Source organism: Papio anubis, chromosome 5, assembly GCF_008728515.1.
Source record: "Papio anubis isolate 15944 chromosome 5, Panubis1.0, whole genome shotgun sequence".
Lineage (NCBI taxonomy): Eukaryota > Metazoa > Chordata > Mammalia > Primates > Cercopithecidae > Papio > Papio anubis.
Window position 1 is genome coordinate 102599411 of NC_044980.1, and position 26023 is coordinate 102625433.

Sequence of the window (26023 nt, forward strand, 5' to 3'; positions counted from 1 at the left end):
AAGAATTGGAGGCTACCATGAGCTGTGATCATGCCCCTGCACTCCAGCTTGGGTGAGTGGGCAAGACCTCAACTCTAAAAAAAAATTTTTTTTTTAAGTCTTTAGGTCTTACATTACTTCTTGAGCGTGAATAATATTTCATATTTTCTAAGAAAATAATTTTATAGATATTCTCAGATTGTTTCTGATTTTAAGAATTTATCCCATCTGTAGTTATTTTTGCTTTTTTGTTGCTTCTTTTGGGAATCTGGTTTTTTTCTTCATTTTGATTTACTTAATTTTACTGGTTTTTGCCCACCTTACCCTCCTAGAACCTATTTATATTTTACCAATTTTTACTCTTGACCTATCTGCTTTCATCTAATGCTAAATGAACCAGTCTACTTAATAAGTTCATTTGTGTGTTTACCTTTTAGCAATATTCTGAGTAGCTTTTTATATGTTTTTATATGCTATTTTCTTATTGTATTTTTTTGTAAATATTTAATAACTGTACTACTGTTTTCTTTTTGATTTAAGTATGTTAGAAAAATAATTTTCAATTTGCAAGTTCTTTTTTTTCCCAGTTGTACTTTATTATAAACTAGCTTTAATGTCTTATGGCCATAGAGTATGGACTGTATACTTTTTTTTTTTTTTTTTTTTTGAGACTGAGTCTCACTCTGTCACCCAGGCTGAAGTACAGTGGCGTGATCTCAGCTCACTACAACCTCTGCCATCCAGGTTCAAGTGGTTCTCCTTCTTCAGCCTCCCAAGTAGCTGGGATTACAGGCACCCGCCACCACGCCTGGCTAATTTTTGTATTTTTAGTAGAAACAGGGTTTCACCATTTTGGCCAGGCTGGTCTTGAACTCCTGACTTCAAATGATTCACCTGCCTTGGCCTCCCAAAGTGCTGGGATTACAGGTATAAGCCACTGTTCCTGGCCTGTATACTTTTTATTCTTTAGAGTTTTTTGAATTTTTTTTTATGACTTAATGTGTAATCAATGTTGATGAAGCCTCTACTGGTATTTGAAAAGGTGGTGTTTGTAGAATATAGAGTTTGGTATCTGCTAATTCAGTATTTTACAATTGCTATTTTTATCTTTGTACACTCAGTTTTGCTGTCATATTATATACACATTCTTTAAAATCGTGTTATGCAAAATTGTGCAATATTAAACCCAGGGCTCATGAAAAAGTACAGTTAGAGCATAGCACTCTAAAACTTCATTAGTGACGTAGACACACACAAGAGATGGAAACCTAATAAAGATGCAAATCCAATTTTGCCTGTGTTAAATTGGTTTAAAAATGCATAAATAAATATGCCAGTTTACCTTGAAAAAGGCCTAAAGTTTGCTTGTGGAAGGGTGTATTGGAAGGAATATCGATTCGAGTTATTACTGAGAAGTAATGGCAAGTAGGTTAGCTGAAATCTGTTGGAAAGTTGAATAGCACATGTGGATGACTGTGGCCCATAACCCTTGGAGGGAGCTGGTAGATGTTTGAGGTGTGTCTGTGTGCCTTGTGCATTCCTTATACAGCTTTGTTCAGCTGAGGGAAGTTTTGTACCTTCATCAATGTTTCTTGGAGACTGAATTGTGCATAAGCAAGGCAAAATTTATTTCCTTATGTAATCAATCACCTGGGAACTCATTCCCATTTTCAAAACAAGTGTTTATAGCAGAACTGACTGTACTTATTTTTTGCTACTGTTCCCCTGTCAGCTTTTATTTTTTGGATATTTTGTGTGTGTGTGTGTGTGTGTGTGTGTGTGTGTGTGTTTTCCCATTCTTGCCTGATCTTTGTTGGCTTCTGTATTAGCTCATTCATTCATTCAACAGACACTTCCCGAACATCTACTGTGGGGCAGGGACTGCAAGGTGGGCACTCCTAGACTAAGATTTATTTTTCTTTATTGTAAACTGTATGTGTCATCATTGACACCATCTTTTCTCCTTTTTATAATTAATATTATTATACTACCACTTTCGTTGTTCGTTTGCTTGAGTTTGCTGTCCTTTTTACTTGAAGGACTGTCAGCTTGGTGGTTCTAAAGGCTGGGAACTGGGACCAGGCTGCCTAGGTTCAAATTCTGCCAAGTCCCATCTACTGTTTGACTTCGAGCAAGTTATTTAACTTTTCTATACCTCCGTTTCTTCATTTGTCAAATGAGGATAATATTGAAACCAATTTTATTGGTTTTTGTGAGGATTGAATTAATTCAAACACCATGCTTAGCACAATGCCTGGCACATTTTAAGATCCCAATGAACATTAGTGCTTTTTAAAATTTTATTTGAGACTTTGAGTATTTCTCCTGGATACCATATGTAATTCTTAATGCTGAAGTCTTCTATAATGGGAGAGTTTTCTTTTAATTTTTAATTTTTCTTTGAAACAGGGTCCCATTCTGTTCAAAGGCTGGAGTGCAGTGGTATGATCACAGCTCACTGCAGCCTCAACCTCCTGGGCTCAGGTGATTCTCCCACTTCAGCCCTCTAGTAGCTGGAACTACAGGCGCACACCACCACAGTGGCTCATTTTTGTATTTTCTGTAGAGATGAGATTTTGCCATGTTGTGCAGGCTGGTCTTTGAACCCTTGGGCCCAAGTGATCCACCTGCCTCAGTCTCCCAAAGTGCTGGGATTATAGGCATCAGCCACTGTGCTCAGTCCCTATTATGGGATATTTTATCTATAAAATTTTTTTTCTCTTCTGTCTTAAAGCTTTCTTATGTAATGCTTCATTGAAGGTAACTTTTCCCCCGTGCTCACTTACTTTATTTATGAAATTTTAAATTTTCACTAAGGGTTATATATCTAGGTGTGTATAACTTTCCATTAAGATTCCCATCAATCAATTCAAATGTTTCTTTAGCTTATGTGTTCTGTACTTACTAATTTACTACTGCTTTTGTTTCATTTGTTTTAGAATTCAAGTACCTTGTTATTGTGTCTCTAGTCTCTCTTTTTCATATGCATTTTTAATTTGTTATATTTACTATGTTTTGGGTGTTTTTTCCCAAGAGTCTTCCCTACCACCCCCTCAGTTCAGTACTCTGGTATTGAGTGTTTTCTGGCTTTGAGTGTTTGACTCTAACTTTACTTCTGTGCTTTTTGTGTTGTTGTCCATAAGTCCAAGTATTTTCCTCCTTTTTATTTATCTGCGAGCAACAACAGCTGTATCCACACCTGGAATTTGTCCCAAAACATGGTGTAACTTGCCTTGAATCCCTTTCTTTTCTAACCAAATACTTTCAGTTTCCTGGCTGTGGGTATTAGTTATTACTGGCTGACCAGCATCCACTTCACCTAATTTCCTTTTGGGAAGTGGTCTCTCACCCAAAGAGTTCAGCTCCTCCTCCTTGTTGTCCTAGCCTAGACAAGTCAGCTGTGACCTGAGCTCAGTTAATCAGCATGTTATTTCCCAGGGCTTTGAATCTTTAGAGATTGAAGTGAGGGCTGACAGATGGAGGGAGGGAAGCAGAAACAGAAGAATGTTTACTGGTCATTCCTCACAGCACCTTGTATTTGCAAGACTCTTCCTATTATAAGATCCCTGTGTTCTCTCATTTTCCTTCAGCCCTTAGTTAAGCCTGCACTTTTATCCTGTCTTCAGTTCTCTGTGTTCAAGACAGTATCCACAGTCAGTTTGTATTGCTTGCAAACCAGAAAGCTAGCTGATAGGAACTTAGGATGCCTCCTTAGTTCCTCTGTTGGAGAATTACATCCTGCAAGATTATATGAGATGCAGGGATCAGCAGTTGGGGAAGGTGCCCTGGTTATAAATAGGACAGGGTGTGAGAAGAGAGTAGCTTGGGCTATGAGAAGATTGAAAAAGGAGTGCCCCATCTATGAAGGGTTTTCTGTTTCTTTGGTGTAGCTGCTGAGCCTGGGGCTGGCTTTCTCCATCTAGCTTTGTTTTTGTGTGGCCTGTAAGCCAGGTAGGAGATGTGTGTCCAAAGGTGCTGCTTCACAGAGTCCAGCCACCTCAGAAGGAAACTGGGTCTGCTGCCTGCTGCTTGTGGTCAGGTGGGGCCAGCCATGCTTGGCTCTCTCGCAGCATGGCTTCATTAAGGAGACTGCCTCTGCAGCAGTCAAAGTGCATGGGCAGAGAGACTTCTGCAGGGGGGAGCTCACAGAAGTGCCATGAGGGTGAAGAGTCTGTGATTAGTATCTGTACCAAGATTCAGCTTTGCCTCAGCCCTTGGCCCTTCAGATTAGGAGCTGTTGACAGAATCTCTCAGAATCTTCTTATTTATGCTGGGATTCCATGCTGATTTTTCATGCAGGGCAGTTGCAGGTCAATACTTGAATTATTTCAGTTTTACTTGTACCATATCTGTCAGAAATCCTGCCAATTTTATGGCCTGCGGATGGCCTCTTTCTCCTGACTCTACCTGGATGCAAGTTTTTGCCCTTTCTTTTTTTTTATTCTGTTGGTTATTTTTCTTAGGTTGAGCCATATAAAATTGCCAATATTTGACTACTTTTGATATACAAAAATGGCAATTTCATGAATCAGTCCAATATTAAAGATAAAAGATGGTAAGATATTGGAGGGGACTGCAGATTAGAATCTAGTGCTCAATCTTTGTCTCACTCAGACTCCTTCTGAGAACAGCTTTTTTGGCATTGGAAAATATTCTGGAATATAGGCTTGATCCTGAATGGTATCATTTTGCTTGAAGGAAAAAATATATATAATATATATATATTATAGCCAGATTAGAGAAGATGAGTTCTGTTTCTGGTTAAGATTTGCTAAAGTTCTCTCTCTTCTAGCTCTAATAATTCACTTTTATTCACTTACTACATTTATTTGTAGAACTATAGTTATAGTATCTCCCCCACCCCCAACACTTACTTGAACAAAACATTCTTAGTGTTAGTTGCTTAAATGTATATTTTCGGAGGAAAACTTAATAGATGTTTAGGTTTGCTCCTGTTATTTAAAATTCTGAGCTTGTACTAAGTGGCATTACTAGTAGATTTTTTGTGTGTGACTTCTGGTGTAATGCTTATGCGGTGGCTTGTTTTTCTCTTTTTGAAGATGAGCTATGGATTAAATATCTGTACCTAAATTTGCAAGCTAGCTATTGCAGAACAGAACCTGTTAATTCCAGCAGAGTTCCACGTAAGCTTTCATTGTCCCTAAAGAATACCAATTGATTGTGGGAACTTAACAGAAACATAACTCAAACGATCCTCATAATCTATTCTAGCAGTGACTTGTTTGATTCTTATCCCCTCCCCCTAGCAGCATTATTATTCAACTCTATAAGCTTTTAAAAGTGAAAATCTAGTTAACTGAAGAGAGATCTATGTAAACAACTTCTATATTTTCTGTTTTTTGTGTGATCTGAAATAATTTAGTCAGTTATAATCATGGTACCTACTGGTGATACATATCCAGCGGATTTAAAAGAAGCTGCCTTCCATTAAATAATCAGTGTATTATCTTCTACGCTTGTTTTATTTTGAAAATGACTGGTGTAGTAATTTTTTTAAAACTTTTTAGCCTTCACATTTGAATATTTTTGGCTAAATGCAGTTAAATACTGCATGATGTTTATAATACATCAAAATGTGAACCCTTATTGAGAGTCAAGCAGCTGAAACGTTAGCCTTGGCATTTCCTTTGACTAGCATACAGCATGTTACATATTCATTGTTCCTCTCTGGGCTCTGAGATACTGAAACAGCTTTTATATTGCATCTGCTCTTGCTATTGAGACCAGTGTTGAGTGGAGAAACCCACTGAGTTGTTAGAATCTAAGAACAGGTTGTATATTCACCAAAGTCTTGACCAGTTTCTCTTTGTGGATCTTTTAGTGTTAAAAAGGGCTCCAAATGTTTGCTAGGAGGAAGGTAACCATCAGTTAGTATATATTTTTTATCTTCACCAAATTGGTGGGTTTCATTGCCTTGGCAAGAATGCAGACTCTTTATTTATGTAATCTTTGTACTATCTTCTTACCTTTTTTTCCCTAGGTTCATATTTAAGTGAACCTTCCACCGTCTTCTCAACTATCTCTGCTTGCTTCTTGATATCAGAAGAATATTTGATGTTACATTCTTAAATAAGAATCCAAACTTAACTAATGTGCATCCTGGGTTTTCTGAGAAATTGGACTATTAATGTTCTTATTCAGACTAATTCATTATATGTTTTATGCAGGTTGGATTTTTTGGTATTTAACTGAAGGTTGCTGTAAAATTTATAGAGCAATGGGAAGTTACAGTGTGTCTTGTGATATTCAATGTCATTTGCAGATTTGGATTGAGTTTAGAATCTAAAGATATTTAGCATTTCATCAAAGCACTGAAAGCAATGCACCAGGGTCTAAAATAACTTTAGTTCTAATAGTCAAAGTAGTGGTTTACAATTTATTTTAGAAAGTATATGCTCTATCCCTACCTCTTCAATTCCAGGTCATCTTGTGTAAGGTGGTTATCCTTCCACCTCTCATTCCCTTCAACCACTGGCATCTGTTTATGTCATGGAGACCTGTAAAAGCCATGAGGGATTTCTCAGGTGCTCCATCCATCCCTTGGATACTTTCTCAAGCCTCAGAGAGTATGTTTTTGCAGCATTGACATCGACCACTCCATTCTCCTCGAAATTCTTTCCTCTTTTGGCTTTGAAGTGACCTTGAGCTCTTTCACTTTCGGGTCTATTCTAACACTGCTGACCGTTCCTTTTTCATTACTTCTGTGATTTCCTTTTCTGCTTACTTCCGAAATGTTCCTCTTCTCACGTGTTGGGGAACACTGCTTGGTTTTCTTCATTTTGCACGCTCTTCCACACTGTTGTTTTAATTACCAGGCATTTGGACTACTTCCAGATCTGAAGATCCAGCCTGGACTTCTTTCTTGTTCTCTAGTTAGTGGCAATAGTAAGAGATAACACTCGAGTGCTTACTGTGTAAGGCACTCGAGGCACATTTTAAGCACTCCTGTATTTATTTCAGCCAATCCTCTAGCATTCTCTTGAGTTAAGGTTCTTTATCATCTTCGTTCTCCTGTTGAGGGATCTGAGGCAGGAGTGTTAAGGAAAGTGCCCAAGGTCACCCAGCTAGTAAGTGTGGAAATAGGACCCAAGCCAGGCAGTCTTGCCCCAGAAACAGTGGGCAAATAGTCTCTACCTCTGTGGTGCTCTGCCTTTCCACCTCCCTTTTCCTGTGACATCCAGTCAGTCCCTAAGCTCTGTGACTTCTACCTCTTCAGTGTCTCCTGACTCTGACCCTTGCTTTTCATCTCCATTGCTCTTATCTCATACTATTGTGAAAACCTCCAGATTGTCTTTCCATTTTCAGCTGTGCCACTTCTAAGTATCTGCCATTTCATCAACAGAATTAGTTTTCTAATATGCGAGTCCCACCATGTTTGCTTTAAAATGCTTTATGGTGCTTCAGTCTCAAAAGGAACAGGCCAGTCTCCTTTGCCGGACACATACTGACTTTTTCTGTCTAATTCTTCCCAACTTGCTCATCCTTATCTCCAATCACTTCCTGCCTCACACTCTACTGTTACGCATTCTGAGCCACGGGTATCCTCAGACACATGCTGTTTCGTGCTTCTTAGGAATTTGCCTGTGTTCAGCTTGGATTTTTGTTTTTTTCCTTTTGTGCACTGGATAATTTCAGTCTTACTCATTTTTAACACTCAGCTGAAATATTACCTCATCTCTGAAGACTTCCCTTATTTACTTCTACCATTCATTCAGCAAATATTTATTGTGCTATGCTTCAGAAATGTAGGAGATAAGCAAGAATGACCTAGTCCCAGCCCTCAGAAAAGAGCAGGGAAGACATGTAATTAAACACAGTATAACAATAAAGGGTTTTCTTCTATAGAGGCAAGAAGAGGGTCTTGGAAGGCTTCCTGAAGCAAATGATATTCAAGCTTAAACCTGAATGATGACTAGAACTAGCCAGTCAAGAAGTGGGTGTCAGAGGGCAGAGAAGGAATTTCAGGTTGTGAGAAGAGAATGGTGAGTATGGGCCAGGAATTAACAAGGGCATGTTCAAACACCTGGAAGACATTTATTAGACAGCAGCAGTTGGGGAGGGTGAGCGGCGAGGGTGTGTGTGTAGAAGCTGGGTAAATCATGGCCATCAGGGAGATACATATCAAAACTTCTAGAAGATACTGTTTCCAACCCTTTTAGAATGGCTAAAATAAAAAAGATGACAACGTCAAAAGTTGGCAAGAATGTGTAGCAACAGAAACTCTCATATATTGCGGGTAGGAATGTAAAATGGGGGCGACTTTCTGAAAAGCCTCCAAAGAGTTTTCCAAACTTAAAATATATACCATGTGATCTGGGGGCTCCACTCCTAGGAATTTACCCAAGAGAAGTGAAAACATGTTCACATAAAGACTTGTACAGACATTTTCATACAGGCTTTTTCCTAGCAACTTCAAACTGCAAACACTTTAAATGTCCTTCAGCAAGGTGATGGATAAAAAAATTGTTGTATATTCCTACAACAGAATACCTAGCAGTAAAAAATGATAAATTACTGAAATGCACAGTAATATGGATGAGTCTCACAAATGTTAAGCAGAAGTGAGACAGAAGAGTAAATATTGTTTGATTTCCATTTTATGAATTCTGAGAGGAGACTCAACTGATCTATTGTGATAGAATGTCAGAATGTTTTTTGGGGGCAAGGTGAGTGGTGAGTGTGGATTGGAACAGGGCATGAGGGAACTCTCTGAATTGGTGGAAGTAGTCTGTATATTATTTTGGGTAGTGATTATAGTTGTCAGAATTCATGAGGCTGAAAATATGTGTATTGTATATTGTTATATCTCAAAAATATTTTAGAAAATGTAATACATTATAAACATACAATATAATAAATACAATAATATAATACAGTACAATACAATAAACATAATGATATATGTCTCTCTTGATATGGAAAGATGTTCATGGTATAATGTTAAGTAAATTAACTTGGTTAAAAACTCTGGCTACCATAACCCTTTGTGCATATATATCAAGGTAGTGAGTTTCTAAATTTTATTCTTTAACCTCTTTCACATTTTTCAACCTATTTTGAATGAGTATTTTATGAATGAAGTATTGTTTACTATACAGTGAAAGATTTAAAATACATCCCCTGCTTATTAAAACTTTGCAGATTATTGAACCATATGAGAAATTTATTTTTATTTCTATTAAATTAATTAATTAATTTTAGAGACAGGGTCTTTGTCACTCAGGCTGGAGTGTAGTGGTGCTATCATAGCTCACTGCAACCTCAAACTCCTGGACTCAAGTGATACTCTACCTCAGCCTCCTGAGTAGCTAGGACCTACAGGTGCATGCCACCATGCTGGGCTAATTTTTATATTTTTGTAGAGATGGGTTTTACTATATTACCCAGGCTGGTCCTCAAACCCCTGGCCTGAGGTGATCCTCCTGCATTGGTCTCCCAAAGCATAGGGATTATAGATGTGAGCCACTGTGTCTGGCCCCAAGACATGTTTTTAAAGAAATTTTCATGCCTATTTTTAAGCTACAGTTCTGTTACTTTCTTTTTTGAGACAGAGCTTTACTCTGTTGCCTAGGATGGAATGCAGTGTTGCATTCTTGGCTCACTGCCACCTCTGCCTCCCAGGTTCAAGCAATTCTCGGGCCTCAGCCTCCCGAGTAGCTTGGGATTACAGGCATGTGCCGCCACACCCAGCTAATTTTTGTATTTTTTGTGGAGATGAGGTTTTGCCATGTTGGCCAGGCTGGTCTTGAACTCCTGACCTCAAGTGATCTGACAGCCTCAGCTTCCCAAAGTGCTGAGATTACAGATGTGAACCACCGCATCTGGCCTCAGTTTTGTTAGTTTTCAGTGCTTAGGAAACACAGGTTATAACATTTATACTTGAGAAAAAAATTTGGTTTAATTTACTTTTTAATATATGTCCCGATATATACAAAGGATACACAATGAAAAGTACGGTACTCAGCCACTCCTGTCTCCTTGTCATTTTGCTCTTTTCACAGGAGGTAACTACTATGACCAGGCTCGTATTTATTTTGTAGATGTATGGGAAAACATATGCACATGTACATAAAGGCATAGGCATATATATTATACAATGATACTATGCCATGTACATTGTGCTGCGTTTTTTTTTTTTTTTGAGTGGGTCTATTTTTTAAATTATAAATAAGCATAACATAAAATTTACTATTTTAACAATTTTTAAGTGTACAGTTCAGTAGCATTACAACATTTACACCATTGTGCAGCTATTACCACCATCCATGTCTAGAACTTTATCATCACCCCAAATGCAAACTTTGTACCTATTGAACAGTAATTCCCGTTCTTCTTGCTCCTCGCAACCACTATTCTGTTTTTTGTCTCTACAAGTTTGACTACTCTATTAGGTACCTTAGATACGTAGAGTCATATAATATTTGTCCTTTTGTGTCTGCCTTACTTCATTTAGCATAGTATCTTCAAGGCTCATTCATGTTGTAGCATGTATCAGAATTTATTTCTTTTTTAAGGCTACATGATACTCCCCTGTATGTATTGAAAGTAGTGACAAAAACCACAATTACTTTTGCACCAACCTAATACATACCACAGTTTATTTATCCATTCATCCTTTGATGGATATTTGGGTGGTGTCTACCTTTTGGCCACTGTGAATAATGCTGCTGTGAATATGGGTGTGCAGATACTTGTCCAGGTCCCTTCTTTCCATCCCCAGAACTGGAACTGCTGGATCATATAGTAATTCTATGTTTAATTTTTTTTTAAATCACTGTCATTTTAGGTTTTTTTTTTTTTTTTGGCAGAGTAAAACATTTAAACATTTTACATCGAGATAAATACAAGCATGATAAGCATTGACGTGAAAATGGCAGTAATTCTGTACATGTGCTGCTTGTATTTTTGTTATTATATTTTTATATCATGCTTTTTTGTAAAATACTCTAAACATTTATGAATTTCACTAGTTTTCTGTGATATCATTTTTAATGACTGAATAATGCTCCGTCACTGTATGGATGAGTTGACTTGACTAATCTCTTACTTTTGGAGATCTAGGTAATTTCTTAACTTTTATCTTTGAAAACATCTGTTTGTATTCATGATCTCTATAATCTAATTTTATACAAAGATAATGCAGAGCTCAGGGTAGAGGGTTGGTACAGCAGTTTCATTTGATTAACAAGGTAATCAACATTTAGCTGTATGATTTTGTCATCTTCGTTGCCTAAAACGTTATTCTGTAGGGCTTTCCCCAAATTGTTTTAGAACAAACAAGTGGACATACCTTTTCTGTAGGCTATACTGCCTGGGAATAATGTGGAATTGCACCAAGGAATCAAAGGGCAGTATAAGGACATGTGTAATATAAGATTCGTGCATAATTTTTTCATTACCATGCTGTTTTCTATACTACTGTACCATTTTACATCCCATCAGCAATGCACAGATTTCCAATTTCCTCACATCCTTATCAACACTTATTTGCTGTTTTATTATTTTACATAATAGGCATCCCTAATGGGCGTCGTACCAGTGCTTTTTAAACATACATCTTGGAGAATCTTTTAGTAAAGTCTGTTATATGAATGGGACTAGTTGTTTAACTACTCCCAATTTTATTTCTGGCCTCTTGCTAATGTATTTAGTGTATCTTTTGTCATTAGTGTATATAATGCTCTTATTTTAAAATACAGTATTTTCTGATTCATTTTCAGTAAGCATGGATAAAAGTACATATGCATTTTACAGGTTGATAGTAATTGCCAGCAATATGTGAGACTACTTATGTCTACATCCTTAACATCACAGTATGTTACACAACTTTTCGATCTTTCTAATCTGATAGGTGAAAAGTGGCATCTTAATGAAGTTTTAACTTGCATTTCCTTATGAGTGAGATTAAATTTCTTGTCATTTTTATGAGTCAGTTATTTCTGAAATATCTGCATTGTATCTTTTGCCCATTTTTTTTCTTTTTTGCATTATTGGTACCCATTTATTATAATTTTATACTAATAGGAACAATCAGTGTCAAATGATGAACAAAACAAATATGATTCCTGCGCTCATGGTACTTACAGTCTGTTGGAATAGAAAGATAGTAAACATACAAATATGCAATTAAATTTTCTTGTAAATGTTAGGAAGAAAAGTTAGATTTTCTGAAAGATAACAGTTTAGGTTGAATTTGGGTGGGATGTGGTGGCCAGTAACAGCCCTTAAGGAACCTGTAAGAACCAATGAGGCAAATAATTGAAGGGAAAACATTCCAGGCGGATGGACAGCATGGACAGCTAGCTGAAAGAAGGGGATGTGGCTGGATTGCAATGAGGAAGAAATGATGAGAGATGACTAATTTGCCCTCTGTTCCTCATATACTAAATCTGTATCAATACGTATCAACAGTGTTCAAAAATATACAGTGAGTTTCCCCTATCATTATATGAGGGGCTTTAAAACAAATCTTTTTCCCTGCATACTAGATATTTTCCATGAAAGGAATATGACTCAGAGAATCTGATTAGCAGAATATCTTTAGGGTATAAATTGATTCATTGGGAGCTTCTATGTTTTTGAATTTTCCATTTAAAAAATTTTTTTAATTTAAGAATGAAATACTGTAATGTCATCTTGTATTATTTCCTGTTTCTCCAGATGTGTGATTAGAAATTCAACTGGTTTTCTCATGTGAAATTAATTTGTGATTTTTTGAAGCTTGCTAAATGATGCATTGTTTGCTACTAAGTTGTCTGTAACAATTTCCCCGTTAGGGAGAAAAACTCTTTGAGTGTGTCCTTCTGTGTGTGACCAAATTCCAAATGTCTGATGATTCTACATAGGGGAAAAAGTGACACTCAGAGAAAATAATTTGCAGCTTGTTGTGCCTTGCAGTAAATTCTACATTTTAGGTAAAATGAGGAGCGACAGATACGCTCAGCTTAGTTTTGATCAGTAATTTTCTTAAGCTTTCTATACCAAATTTCTCATCATTGAAATAGAAACATGGTGGTATTTTAATGTCTTTTACCATTAGTTACAAGTCAACTTATTGTAAAAAGTGAAACATAAGTATTGTTAATTTTGAAAATTAGTTCCTGGTTTCTTAGTTTCTGGATTTGTTAGATAAATATATTCTTTTGTTTCCCTTACTAACCCAATATCCTTTCACTTTGGCCTTTAGATTTCATGTTTATTAGGAAATATCATGAAGTGTACATGTAAAATAGACAGAGTGTCTTGGTAGAAACTAAGCAATAGACCCTATGGTGTGGGCACAATCTTTTTTATTTTTTTATTTTTTTTTGTTTTGTATTCCCCTGCCTGTCAGATAAATAGTTCAGTTGATACCTGTTGAACACTGTGAATGGAAATACTTGGAAGTGCCTGTATTCATTCTAAGTAAATTTTTCTATAGAACAGGTATTTTTCATTACTTTTTAAAAATTGTTAGTCGTGAATGTACAGCTACAATCCGTCTTCATTTTATTTTTATTATCACTAACAACAGTGGCATTGAGTATGGTACTTTTTTAGGTTAACATAGCTTTTCTGTTACTGCTTGTAAATATATATATATAAATATTTACATATATATGTATATATGCGGTTGCAAGATTTAACATAGTGAAATAGAGTGAAAACAGAGCTCCCATACAAAGTGGGGGGACCCAAAGAGGGAAACCGTTGCCGGCTGGAATGCCTGGGTTTATATCTGGATCATTGTCTCTCCAGCTGTGTTCTCAGGCAATAGATGATTGGCTATTTCTTTACCTCCTGTTTTTGCCTAATTAGCATTTTAGTGAGCTCTCTTTGCTATCCGATTGGTTGGCTGTGAGCTAAGTTGCAAACCCCGTGTTTAAAGGTGGAAGCGGTCGCCTTCCCAGCTAGGCTTAGGGATTCTTAGTCGGCCTAGGAAATCCAGCTAGTCCTGTCTCTCAGTTTTTCCCTTTCAACAGGGAAACCCAAGTGCTGTTGGGGAAGTTGGCTGATGACTGCTCTAACTGCTTCCTGCTGAATTGGGGCATAGTAGGGGTCGTACAGTTGAGATTTCCTCAGGAGGGGTGCCTTCGATGTCATTAACATTGGAGCAAGGGCTACCAGGCTGGTCGAGGGGTCCGTGGTGGATCTTAGTCATGGACTGCATCTGGGGCTCCATTTGAAGAACGATTCGTGGTTTTACAGCTTTGATTCTGGAAGAGACAAACTTAACAAGGAGGTTAAAGATACAGGGATAGAAATGTATGGCCTGCAGTGCAGGAGATTATATCTTTGGCACACTTCACAGGTCCTGACTATTAAGTGCTTGATAGTTTTGAAAAGACCTGGTCCAGTAAATAATAATTTGGCCATCTGATGGGTGCTATCAATGCCTAAGTGAAAGGTTTGGTGAGGGGTTTTAAGTAATTTCCATTGGTTAGCTGCAGGCAAAAGTATTTTTCCTTCTTCGGTGGCTAGCCATCCTGAGGGGAGGAAACTGTGTCCTCGTGAGGTTCCCCATTCTATTTCTCCTGCTGAGTACTGGGGCTTGGTTTTCTGGAGGGTATTACCCCATACTAGGGGTCCTTCTATAAGCATTTCTAACGGAGGGTCCTGCCTTGTGGCTCTTTTGACTTCAATATCCACTTGGCGGTTCCCTTCTGTTTCCCTTTCCTTTCCTTTCTGATGACCCCAGCAGTGTAAGACTGTCACCTCTTTAGGTTTCTGTACAGCCAATAATAATCTCCTAATGGCTTCCTGATGTTTGATAGGTGTTCCCTCAGAAGTTAGTAATTCCCTTTCTCTCCATATTGCTGCATGGGCATGGAGGACTAGGTAAGCATACTTAGAGTCTGTATATATATTTACCGTTTTTCCTTCTCCTAATTCTAGTGCCTGAGTGAGGGCTGTTAGTTCTGCCAGCTGAGCACTAGTTCCTGGAGTGAGGGGATTACTTTCAGGTATTCCGTTATCACTGACCACTGCATACCCTGCTTTTTGAAGTCCTTTTGCTACAAAGTAACTTCTATCAGTATACAAATTGAGGTTGGGATCAGTCAAGGGAACCTCTAAAAGGTCCCCTTGAGCGGCATAGGTTGAGCAATTACTTGTTGACAGTTATGTTCTGTCTTCATTGTCTGAAAGAAGTGTGGCTGGGTTAAGAGTTGCACAAGTGCGCAGTCGCAGCACTGTCCCTTTAAGTAATAGAGCCTGATATTTAAGTAAACGGTTGTCTGACAGCCACAAGTCTCCTTTAGCAGTGAGTATGCTGTTCACATCATGAGATGTGCACACAGTAAGATCTCTTCCCTGTATTATTTTAACTGCTTCAGATACTAAGACCACTACTGCTGCTACTATCCGTAAACAGAGAGACCAACCCTTTGCACTACATTAATTTCCTTACTCAGGTATGCCACGGGTTGCAAGCTGGTCCCTCGGACCTGTGTAAGGACTCCTAGAGCTATTCCTGTTTTTTTCTGTGACATGTAAAGAAAAGTCTTCCTCCATTGGCAAGCTTTACACTGGAACTTGGGTTAGGGCCTTCTTTAGGACCTGGAAAGCCGCTTCTGTTTCAGGTGTCCATCTTCTAAATGGGTATTGGCTTTCTCAGTTTCCTTAATTAGTGTATATAATGGTCTTGCTATTTTGCCACACCTGGGAATCCATATTCGGCAGAAACCTGTTATGCCAAGGAACCCTCTTAGTTGCTTTAGGGTTTTGGGATGAGTATGAGCCAGTATAGGCTGGATACATTCCTCACTGAGGGCCCTGGTGCCTTTGGATAATTTTAGCCCTAAGTATTTAACCTGCTGTGAGCAGAGCTGAGCCTTTGGTTTGGAAACCTTGTAGCCACAGGTAGCGAGGAAATTTAAGAGCACTTGGGTGGCTTGATGGCACAAGGTTTCTGAACAGGCGGCTAAAAGTAAATCATCCATGTACCGAAGAGTGTCCAGGTATGAGAGTTGGCTCAAGTCTTGGCCTAATGCCTGGTCAAATAATGGGGGCTATCCCTGAACCCTTGGGGTAAAACAGTCCAGGTGAGTTGAGACATGGTTTGAAGGATCTTCAAAGGCAAACAATAATTGAGAGTCAGGATGTACAGGGATGCAGAAAAAGGCATCCTTAAGGTCCAGGACTGTAAGCCACTCTGCTTTCTCTGGTATTTGGGAAAGCAGAGTATAAGGGTTAGGTATAGTTGGGTATAGAGGAACAACAGCCTCATTGATAATCCTGAGATCTTGCACTAACCTCCACTGTCCGTTGGGTTTCTGTCCTCCTAAAATTGGAGTATTGCAGGGGCTATCGCATGGTTGTACTAGGCCTTGGGCTTTTAGGTCCTTAATCTTTTGGAGTCCTTGTTGGACCTCGGGTCTGAGGGGGTACTGCCTTTGGTAGGGAAAGGAGGCGAAATTCTTTAGTTTAACTTGAACAGGATGGGCATTCTTTGCTCAACCATATTGTCCTTCTGTTGCCCAGACTTCAGGATTAATTCCTTCCTCAAGCAGGGGACAAAAAACGGGTATTCCTTCTCCTATGTTCAGGTGTACAATGGCCCCTGCTTTTGCTAGAATGTCTCTCCTTAACAAGGGAATGAGGCTTTCAGGCATAGTTAAAAAAGCATGTGAAAAGAGTAAAGCTCCCCAGTCACAACTTAGTGGCTGGGAGAAGTATCTAGTGACTGGCTGTCCTAGGACCCCTTGGATAGTGACAGATCTGGAGGACAGTTGTCTGGGACAGGAGAGTAAGACTGAGAAGGCCGCGCCAGTGTCCAGGAAACAGTTAACCTCCTGGCCCTCAATGGTCAAGTATACCCAGGGCTCTGTGAGAGTGATGGCATGGGCTGGCGCTTGCCCTGGGCACCCTCAGTCCTGCTGCTGGATCATTTGGTTAGTGGATTCTGACTCAGAGGATCTTGATCCCCTGGGGCAGTGGGCCTTCCAGTGATTCCCTTGACATAAGGGGCATGGATGAGGGGGCGGCTTGCTTCTACTTGGACAGTCTTTTTTAAAGTGTCCTTATAGACCGCACTGGAAGCAAGCCCTATTAGGCATTCAATTTTTCCAGCTTTTCCCTTTTCCAGAGACTCCAAAAGTCCGCTTGTCTGAGGGCCATGACTAAAGTGGTGGTCTTTTTTTAAAATCCTGTTTGTCCCGTTCTGCCTGCTTCTCCTGATCTCTAATATAAAAAACCGAGGTTGCCAAGTTCAGTGGGGTTTCTAAGTTTTGCTCTGGGCCTAAGAGCTTGTAAATATTTTTAAAAGTATTTCCAGACATATTGTTTCTGTTAAGACTTCTAGTCCTAGGTTTTGTAGTTATCACTAAATGATGATAGTTATTGCTGTGCTTCTCAATAATTAGGTCGACAATTTTCTTTGTTTTTTGGGGACTATTTCTTGTTTTTCTTTCACTCGTCAGATGCTTCCTTAAGTGCTTATCATATGTGTTCTAGAATTCAGGGCAAATTTGTGTCCTTCTGATGTTTTTGGGTTTTGTTGTTGTTGTTAATGGCAAGTGTTTTTGCTTAACACAGGAAATATTTTATATCAGACCAAACCTTCCTGCCTGTAAGAATCTTCTGGTTTATTACCTGTTTTTCTGTTCTTGTGGATGGGTTAGAGGGTAATACCCTAGGAAAAACAGGCAGTTTAATGAAATAGGAATACTCACTAAACTGATTATTCTATCAGGTATCATGCTATTACAGTATGGTTCATATTAAAATAATGTTGTCTCTTTTCTTCCGTGGGGTGGGTGTTTTGTTCTATCTTATAAAATAAACTATACTAGAAAAACTAAAACCTGTGTACTTTCTGGCCTGCTATTGTGATGTCATTTATATATGATATGATATATTTGTCTATTTTTGACCTACTCATGCAATTTTTCTGAAAAACCTGTATGATCATAGTATTTTAAAATATGAATCCCTTGGCTTCCATGACATAATATCTTGGCATTTTCTTATGAGCTGCTTTTAAGTCACTCTGATTGAGTCTTAAAAAGAAAAAATATAACTCATTCTTACTCCACTAAATCAATGGCTGTTTTATTTTATTTTTATATTTTTAATTGATGCAAATATTTGTACATATTTATGGGGCATATGTGATATTTTGTTACATGCATGAAGTGTGTAATGATCAAGTCAGGGTTGGGGTATCCATCACTTTGAGTATTTATCATTTCTAAGTGTTGGGAACATTTCCAGTCCTCTTTTAGCTGTTTTGAAATATACAATACATTGTTGTTAACTATAGTCACCCTACTCTGCTGTTGAAAATTATAACTTACTCCTTTTATCTAACTACATATTTGTACCCATTAACCAACCTCTCTTAGCCCCTCTTCCCAATCCCTACCCTAAGTCACATACTCTTCCCAGCCTCTGGTATCTGTCCTTTTACTCTCCACTTCTGTGAGATCACCTTTTTTTTTTTTTTTTATTTTTTTAGCTCTCAAATATGAGTGAGAACATAGGATATTTGTCTTTCTGTGCCTGGCTTATTTTGCTTAATAGAATGACCTTCAGTTTCATTCATGTTGCTACAAATGATATGATTTCATACTTTTTCATGACTAAATAGTATTCCGTTGCATATATATACACCACATTTTCTTTTTCCATTCATCTAAATCAACACTTAGGTTGGTTCCATATCTTTGCTGTTGTGAATAGTGCTGCAATAAACATGAGAGTCCAAGTATCCCTTTGGTATACTGATTTTTTTCCTTGGTATACTTGATTTTTTCCCAGAAGTGGGATGGCTGGATCATATGGTTGTCCTATTTTTAGTTTTTTTTTTTTTTTTTTAATAAATCTTCAATGCCTATTTTAATAATGTAAATTTTTAAGAAAATCTATTTTTCAACTTCCTATTCTGACTCACTGATGTGTTTATTTCTAAGTCACAGTTATGGTAGCTTTTTAATGGCTTTTACCAACTGGAAGGACAGATTGCTCTGTATTCCTCTTTTCTAAAATGTTTCAGGGTAAATTCAGACTTATTCTTTTTGCCCTTACTTTAACATTTCTTATCTCCATTTCTCTTATATTTTCCTTCAGCTTGATCTTTGACTTTCCTTTTGCTTGTTTTCTGTTAACTTCCCATCATTCCCTATTTTCTCTATTATTAATAGTTCTTTGAAACTTAACTTTTTAATTGGCCCCTTTTCTTAAACTTGCTCTTCTTTATCACTTAACTCCTTTTGAATGTCACACTGTCATAAAAAGCCCTGTCCAAATTTATATTCATTACTACAAAGTGACTTCCTTTCTCAACTCAATTGCACTATATGTGTATTAATACTACCACTCCGTTAGACACCTGGAATTAAAACTCTAAGTCATATTTGCATTAATCTTATCATCTGTCTTCAATCATTTTCTAATTACTGTTGATACTTTTTCATGTAATGTCTCCGCTGTCTTCCTCCTCCTCCATATTTCATAATTACCACTACCATATTCTAGATCATATCATCTCATACCTAGATAATTGAAACTTCATTCTGACTGACCTTTCTCTTTCTGTTTTATTTTGCAAATATCTGTGAGCTTTTTCTAATACAAAAACTGTAGGTAAATACTAATATTAGACTGATGGCCTTACTAATTAATTCCTCATTTATGTAACAAATATTTGAATGACCATTATCTGCCAAGCAAGCTTCTGAGTGCCGGACATGCAAACGTGAACAAAACACATTCTGGTCCATGCTCTCTTGGAGCTTACGTTCTAATAGTGGGTAGATGTCGGGAGGGAAAGAATAGAGATCTGACAATGAACAAGGTAATTCTGGTTTCTGATAAAGACTGTGATGGATAGAATGGGAGGTATAGTGGGAGTGTTAGTTTAGCTTGGGTGCACATGAAGACGTCTCTGAGCTGAGCTATGAGGGCGGTTGAGACCAGCCAGACTGGGAAAGATAGGGGAGAAGAAAGTAGATAAATGCTGGAAAACATTTTAATAAGTGAGAAGTTTTTCATGCCTCCTCAAAATTAATAGACACAATAGTCTTTAACCTTTATGTACAGATAAGAATTCAGTTTTTGGTGAAAGTAGCATCTCAGGCATCATGGGGGAAGATATGGATTATTAACAAATGGAGCTGGGAAAATTAGTTACTGTATATAATGTAATTCTTTGCTGGTTGACTTTCTTGAAGACCATTGATGCCTGTGGGACAGGAATTATGTTGTCTATTAAAACTGATATAGATGAAAAAAGAAAAGTTCTATCATTGAAGTAAATTTTTTCCACTTAATTTTTAGTTTTCTTAATCTGTAGTTTTTTTCTCTATTCAAGATCAGCAAAGAGTTTGTTTTTGATTTATATCTGAACTTATATCTGAAATTTTCCAAAAGATCTATTTATTGAGATATTGAAATAATGAAGTCAAGTTTCCATATTTGATAATTAGATACTAAATCTCATACTGTCCTGACATCTCAGGCTGCCAAGCATAAGACATAAGGGGCAGGTTTGGTCCATAGCCTCTAGACTGTGGCTAAATCAGGCAATCACCAGAAAGATAAGAAAAAGAACTAATTGTATGCATAGGTCTACTGACAGTAAAGATGGGACCAGTAGCCTTGAATTTAGTTGTGTTCTTAAAGAAGTGTGGATTTTAGAAATTTCCAGCTTCTTCATTGTAGGTTCTTGATTTGGGCCTTTGAGAATCTGAAGTTTGATTGGATATTGGGTTTCTTTAGACATTCTAGTAAGTTATCATATTCTGCATGTGAAATTATATTAGTTGGTGATCCCCATGGCAACATAAATTTATTTCTTTAATGTTTGCAGGGAATTTATTGTTTGATTTTTTTTTTTTTTTTTTTTTTTAGAAATTATGTCCATTATCCACTCTGTTACTGGTTATATGATCATGCATATGTTTGAATTATATGTTGTGTTAATGTTGTGGCTTCTATCATATGCTTTGTAGGAAAATAGTTATTCATCCTCTGTGCCTCTGGTCTGCTTCAACTAAATTTGACTTGAGAGTTGGCTGTTAGCTGTAGGCATCCAGTGATGTATGTCCTTTTTAAAGCTGCTTTGCTTGTTTCTGAAATTTTACCCCATTTCCCAAACCATCTTGTTGCAGGCTGGCAAGTCTGTGGCACTTAAGATAGATACTTGCTCAATTTTTTTTTCTTTCCTTTTCCTTTCCCTTTCCCTTTCCTTTTCCCTTTCCCTTTCCCTTTCCCTTCCTTTCCTTTCCTTTCCTTTTTTTTTTTTTTTTTTTTTTTTGACACAGTGTCTTGCTGTATCTTCCAGGCTGGAGTGCAGTGGCATAATCATAGCTCACTACAGCCTCAAACTCACAGGCTCAAGCAATCCTCCCACCTCAGCCTTCCAAGTAGCTGAGACTACAGGCATGTACCACCACACCTGGCTAACTTTTTAATTTTATTTTGTAAATATGGGATCTCCCTATGTTGCCCAGGCTGGTCTAGAATTCCTGACCTCAAGCAGTCCTCCTGTCCTGGCTTCCTAGAGTGCTTGAACTATAGGACTGAGCCACTGTGCCAGACCTTGCTTAAATTCTTGACTTTTATGCTTCCTTGGGCACTATTTCAAATTTTTAATAGCTTATGATTTTTTTTTTCTTCTCAGGGGAAAGTATCTTCTCTAAACAGTTTTATTAGGACTAGGGATCTTGTTACCTGGTATGGTATTATGGCAAAGGAATACCCAGTAGACAAATAATGATGCTGTTAGAACCTTTCACTCAATAATGAAAAATAAATTGTATAGCCTATATTTCACCTGAATCTGGAACAAAGTGCTTTATGATGTTATCTGTATTCCCAGAGTCATGTGGTATTTACTAGCTTTACGCTTGTTATTTTTTTAGGATAGTTTGAATGATTAACTTATCAGTGTCAGAAGGACTAAAGTAAATATTGATTTTTTGATAAAAATATATTGAAATAAATAATGCGCTTAAAATGACAGCCTTCCAGTAAACACTCATCAAGCATATACTCTGTGTAAAACACTTTGTTATATGCTCTGCAAGATTCAGAAATAAACCAGATGTGGGCCGGGCGCGGTGGCTCACACCTGTAATCCCAGCACTTTGGGAAGCTGAGGCAGGTGCATCACCTGAGGTTGACAGTTCAAGACCAGCCTGACTGACATGAAGAAACCACATCTCTACTAAAAATACAAAATTAGCCAGGCGTGGTGGCGCCTGTCTGTAATCCCAGTTACTTGGGAGGCTGAGGCAGGAGAATCGCTTGAACCTGGGAGGTGGAGGTTGCAGTGAGCCGAGATCGCATCATTGCATTTCAGCCTGGGCAACAAGAGTGAAACTCTGTCTCAAAATAAATAAATAAATAAATAAATAAATAAATAAACAAACAAACAAACCAGATGTGGCTTTTGACATAAAGAATCTTTGAGGCTGTGTGGGAGTTTATATCCTTGTGGAAGGAACCTCCAGAATGACCTGCCTGGCTTTTCCTACAGAAGGGCAGAGGTCACCTGAGACACTGGGTGCCATCTTGAGGTCTTGAAGTTGAAATTCATTCACTGGTTTAAAAAAAAATTTTAACAACTAGTATACATACTGGTTATATTTAAAGGCTGTTCTTAATGTTTATGCTTGTTTAGGTTTTTATTTGAACTTTTCTTATATTTGTTAATGTGGACTCTTGTTATTTTCTCTCTAGTTTAATAGAAAATGGTCAGCTTGAAATTGTGACAGGTGGCTGGGTTATGCCTGATGAAGCCACTGCACATTATTTTGCCTTAATTGATCAACTAATTGAAGGACATCAGTGGCTGGAAAATAATATAGGTATGTATTGGTATATTCTTTATTTGGGCTATTTTGGACAGTTAATTTTGGGGAATGTGAGTGAGTCTCTGTCTTTTTTTTTTTTTTTTGAATAACTATTTTCCCTGTTATTATTGTTGAACAGTTTATTCTTCTTTAATTTATGATATTTCTTAGCTCATAAACTGTGTTACATAGATTTACTATAGTCACTTTTAGGATCATCTACCTCGTTTAATGTATTATTTATCTATATTGTTATTGGTTTTGGGATTTTAATTATATGTTAAGACTTGATGACAAGAGGCAAAAACCTAATTATGGTAGCTTAAGTTTTTTTTTTCCAGCAAAAAAAGGAAAGAAAGATATTTGTTATGTCACTGAGTGTTACAGAGATATGTTAGCTGCAGGTATGGCTGCATTCAGGGATCCAGGAGACTTAAATTATATTGTCTGGGCACTGTATCTTTGGGTTCTGCTTGTTTTGCGGAGTTTCTTTACAAGGTGAGTAAGATGGCTCTAGGCAGCTGAGACGAATTTTTCCAACCTAGCAACCAGGAGTTCTCTTTAAAATACTTTATCTAGTTGGCCCAACTTGAGTCAGTTGCTTATGTCTGAGCCAGTTACTGTGTCCAGAGGTATAGGAGTTCAGATCACTAAGGTCTAGTCATTTTGGTGGAAATGGTCTTGGGGGAAAGGGAATTGTGGAGAGCAGGGTCAGCTGCACCTAAAAAGCATGAGAATGGGTCCTCCATATGAATGGCCCCATGGAATGGGTCCAGTTCAACAGAAGAATTCTGTTGCTACAAGAAATGGGAAAAAAGATGCTAGACTGATAGAATCAGATATCCACTATAAAAACTTGGGACTAATAGAAAACTGTGATATTTAATATTTACATTTTGTAACATGGTATGTAAATCCTTTCAAATATTTTATATCTCAGTGTAATAATGTAGTTTTTTATGTAAGTATGTGTGTTTTTTTGTTGAAGTTATTTTTAGATATTTCCTTATTTTAAAAAATTGTCTCTTAGGGATAAAATTCTTCTCGTCCCTATTAATTTTTTCTTTACTTTTTATTTTGAGATAATTGCAAATTTGAAGAAATGTGTAAGAATGCTGCAAAATATTCTCATAAACCCCTCACCCAGATTTACCAGTTGTTAACATTTTGACACATTTACTTAATTTTTTCTATTTCCATGTTGTTGCAGTGGTGCTGGTATTTATTATTATTAGAACCATTTGCAAGTATGTTGCAGGTATCATGCCTGTGTAGAAAATAGTTAGTATAGCAGGTCTGCTATCCTTAGAAAGGCCTTGCTTACAAGATTGGCCCTTGGCTAGTGTCTGGGAACATGGATATCCTAACAATAAGAGTGGCTCATTGTTTTTAATCTGTTTGTATGAACAATGTAGTTTGTGCTAAACAGTTGCATTCCTTCTGGGAGTCTGAATTCTTAGTATGTGCTGAACAGAGGATGCCTACATGACCAACCCCCAACACTGGACACTGAGTCTGTAATGAGTTTCCTGGTCAACAACGCTTCACACATACTGTCACAGTTTCTTGCTGGAGCATTTAAACACATCCTGTATGACTCCACAGGGAGAGGTTGCTTAGAAGCTTGCACCTGGCTTCCTCTGGACGTACTCTCTGTGCTTTTTCCTTTTGTGGATTTTTTTTTCTCATTTCAGTGTAATAGATTATAGGTATGAGTACGACAATATGTCGAGACCTGTGGTTTTTCTTAACAAATCACCGAACCTGGAGGTGGTCTTAGGGACCCTCTCTACACAATGCCCTTTTCCTTAAATACTTGATGTGCTAATCCAAGAATATTCACTTCATAAACCTCAGTTATGAATGTTTTTTATGTTTTTATTGAAGTATAATTTACATGCAGTGGAATATATAAATCTCAAATGTAGAGGTCAGTGAGTTTTAACAGATGTACATACCCATTTAATCTATACATTTATTACCCAAGAAAGGTCTCTCATCCCCTCATCTTTCCCCTTGCAGCCAACTGCTCTTTGATTTCTGTCATTGTAGATGAGTTTTGTTTGAAGAATAATTTATTAATATATGGACTCACATAATATTCTTTTGGATCTTGTGTCTTTTGCCCAGTGTAATTTTTTCCTTACAACTTTATTGAGATTTATTTTACATAAATTCATAGATTTGTGCAACCATCACCACAGTCTATTTTTAGAACTTTTTTCAACATCCCCCAAAGAAACTTTATACCCAGTAGTAGTCACTCCCCTTTCTAGCTTCACCCTTCCCTGCCCCAGTCTCAGGCTATCACTAGTCTTTCTGTATATATGGATTGGACTATTCTGGACATTTCACATAGATGGAAGCATGTAATGTATAGCCTTTGGTGACTGGATTCTTGGCATAATATTTTCAAGGCTCATCATGTATTATAGCATATATCAGTGCTTCATTCCTTTTATTAGCTGAATAATACTCTGTTGTATGGATATACCACATGTGTTTATCCCTTATTCAGGTGATGGGCGCTTAGGTTGTACCTTTTTTGGCTACTAGGAATAATGCTGTTATACACATTTGTTTAAAGGTTTTTGTGTGAATCTATCTTTCTTCCTAGGGGTAGAATTGCTGGGTTATATGGTAAAAATGTTTAGCATTTTGAGAAACCGTCAAACTTTTCCAGAAGAGCAGTATGATTCTACCTTCCCACCAGCAATGTGTGAGGTTTCTACTTTCTCCGAATCTTCACCAACATTTTTTACTGTCTATCTTTTTTATTGTAGTCATTCTAATATGTGTGAAATGGTAATCTCATTGTGATTTTGATTTGCATTTTCCTAAAGACTAGTGGCACTAAGAATCTTTTCATGTGTATATTGGCTGCTTATAGATCTTTTAAGGATAAATATATATTCTAATTATTTTCCTGTTTTTCAGTAGAGTTATTTGTCTTTTATTGACTTAGAATTGTTTTTTTTTTTTTTTTGAGACAGAGTCTCGCTCTGTCGCTCAGGTTGGAGTGCAGTGGCCGGATCTCAGCTCACTGCAAGCTCTGCCTCCCAGGTTTATGCCATTCTCCTGCCTCAGCCTCCCGAGTAGCTGGGACTACAGACGCCCGCCACCTCGCCCGGCTAGTTTTTTGTATTTTTTAGTAGAGACGGGGTTTCACCGTGTTAGCCAGGATGGTCTTGATCTCCTGACCTCGTGATCCGCCCGTCTCGGCCTCCCAAAGTGCTGGGATTACAGGC

General features: G+C 37.6%; 1 protein-coding gene across 2 annotated transcripts in view; it reads left to right on the plus strand.

The window, feature by feature from the left end:
- The window catches only part of MAN2A1 (mannosidase alpha class 2A member 1), a 183980-nt gene that overhangs the window by 43331 nt on the left and 114626 nt on the right, over positions 1-26023 (plus strand). For both annotated transcript variants that reach the window (XM_003899978.5, XM_021939583.2), the window contains one exon: positions 22663-22790. In XM_003899978.5, the coding sequence (XP_003900027.1) occupies positions 22663-22790 (128 nt within the window). The remainder of the gene's footprint in view (positions 1-22662; positions 22791-26023) is intronic.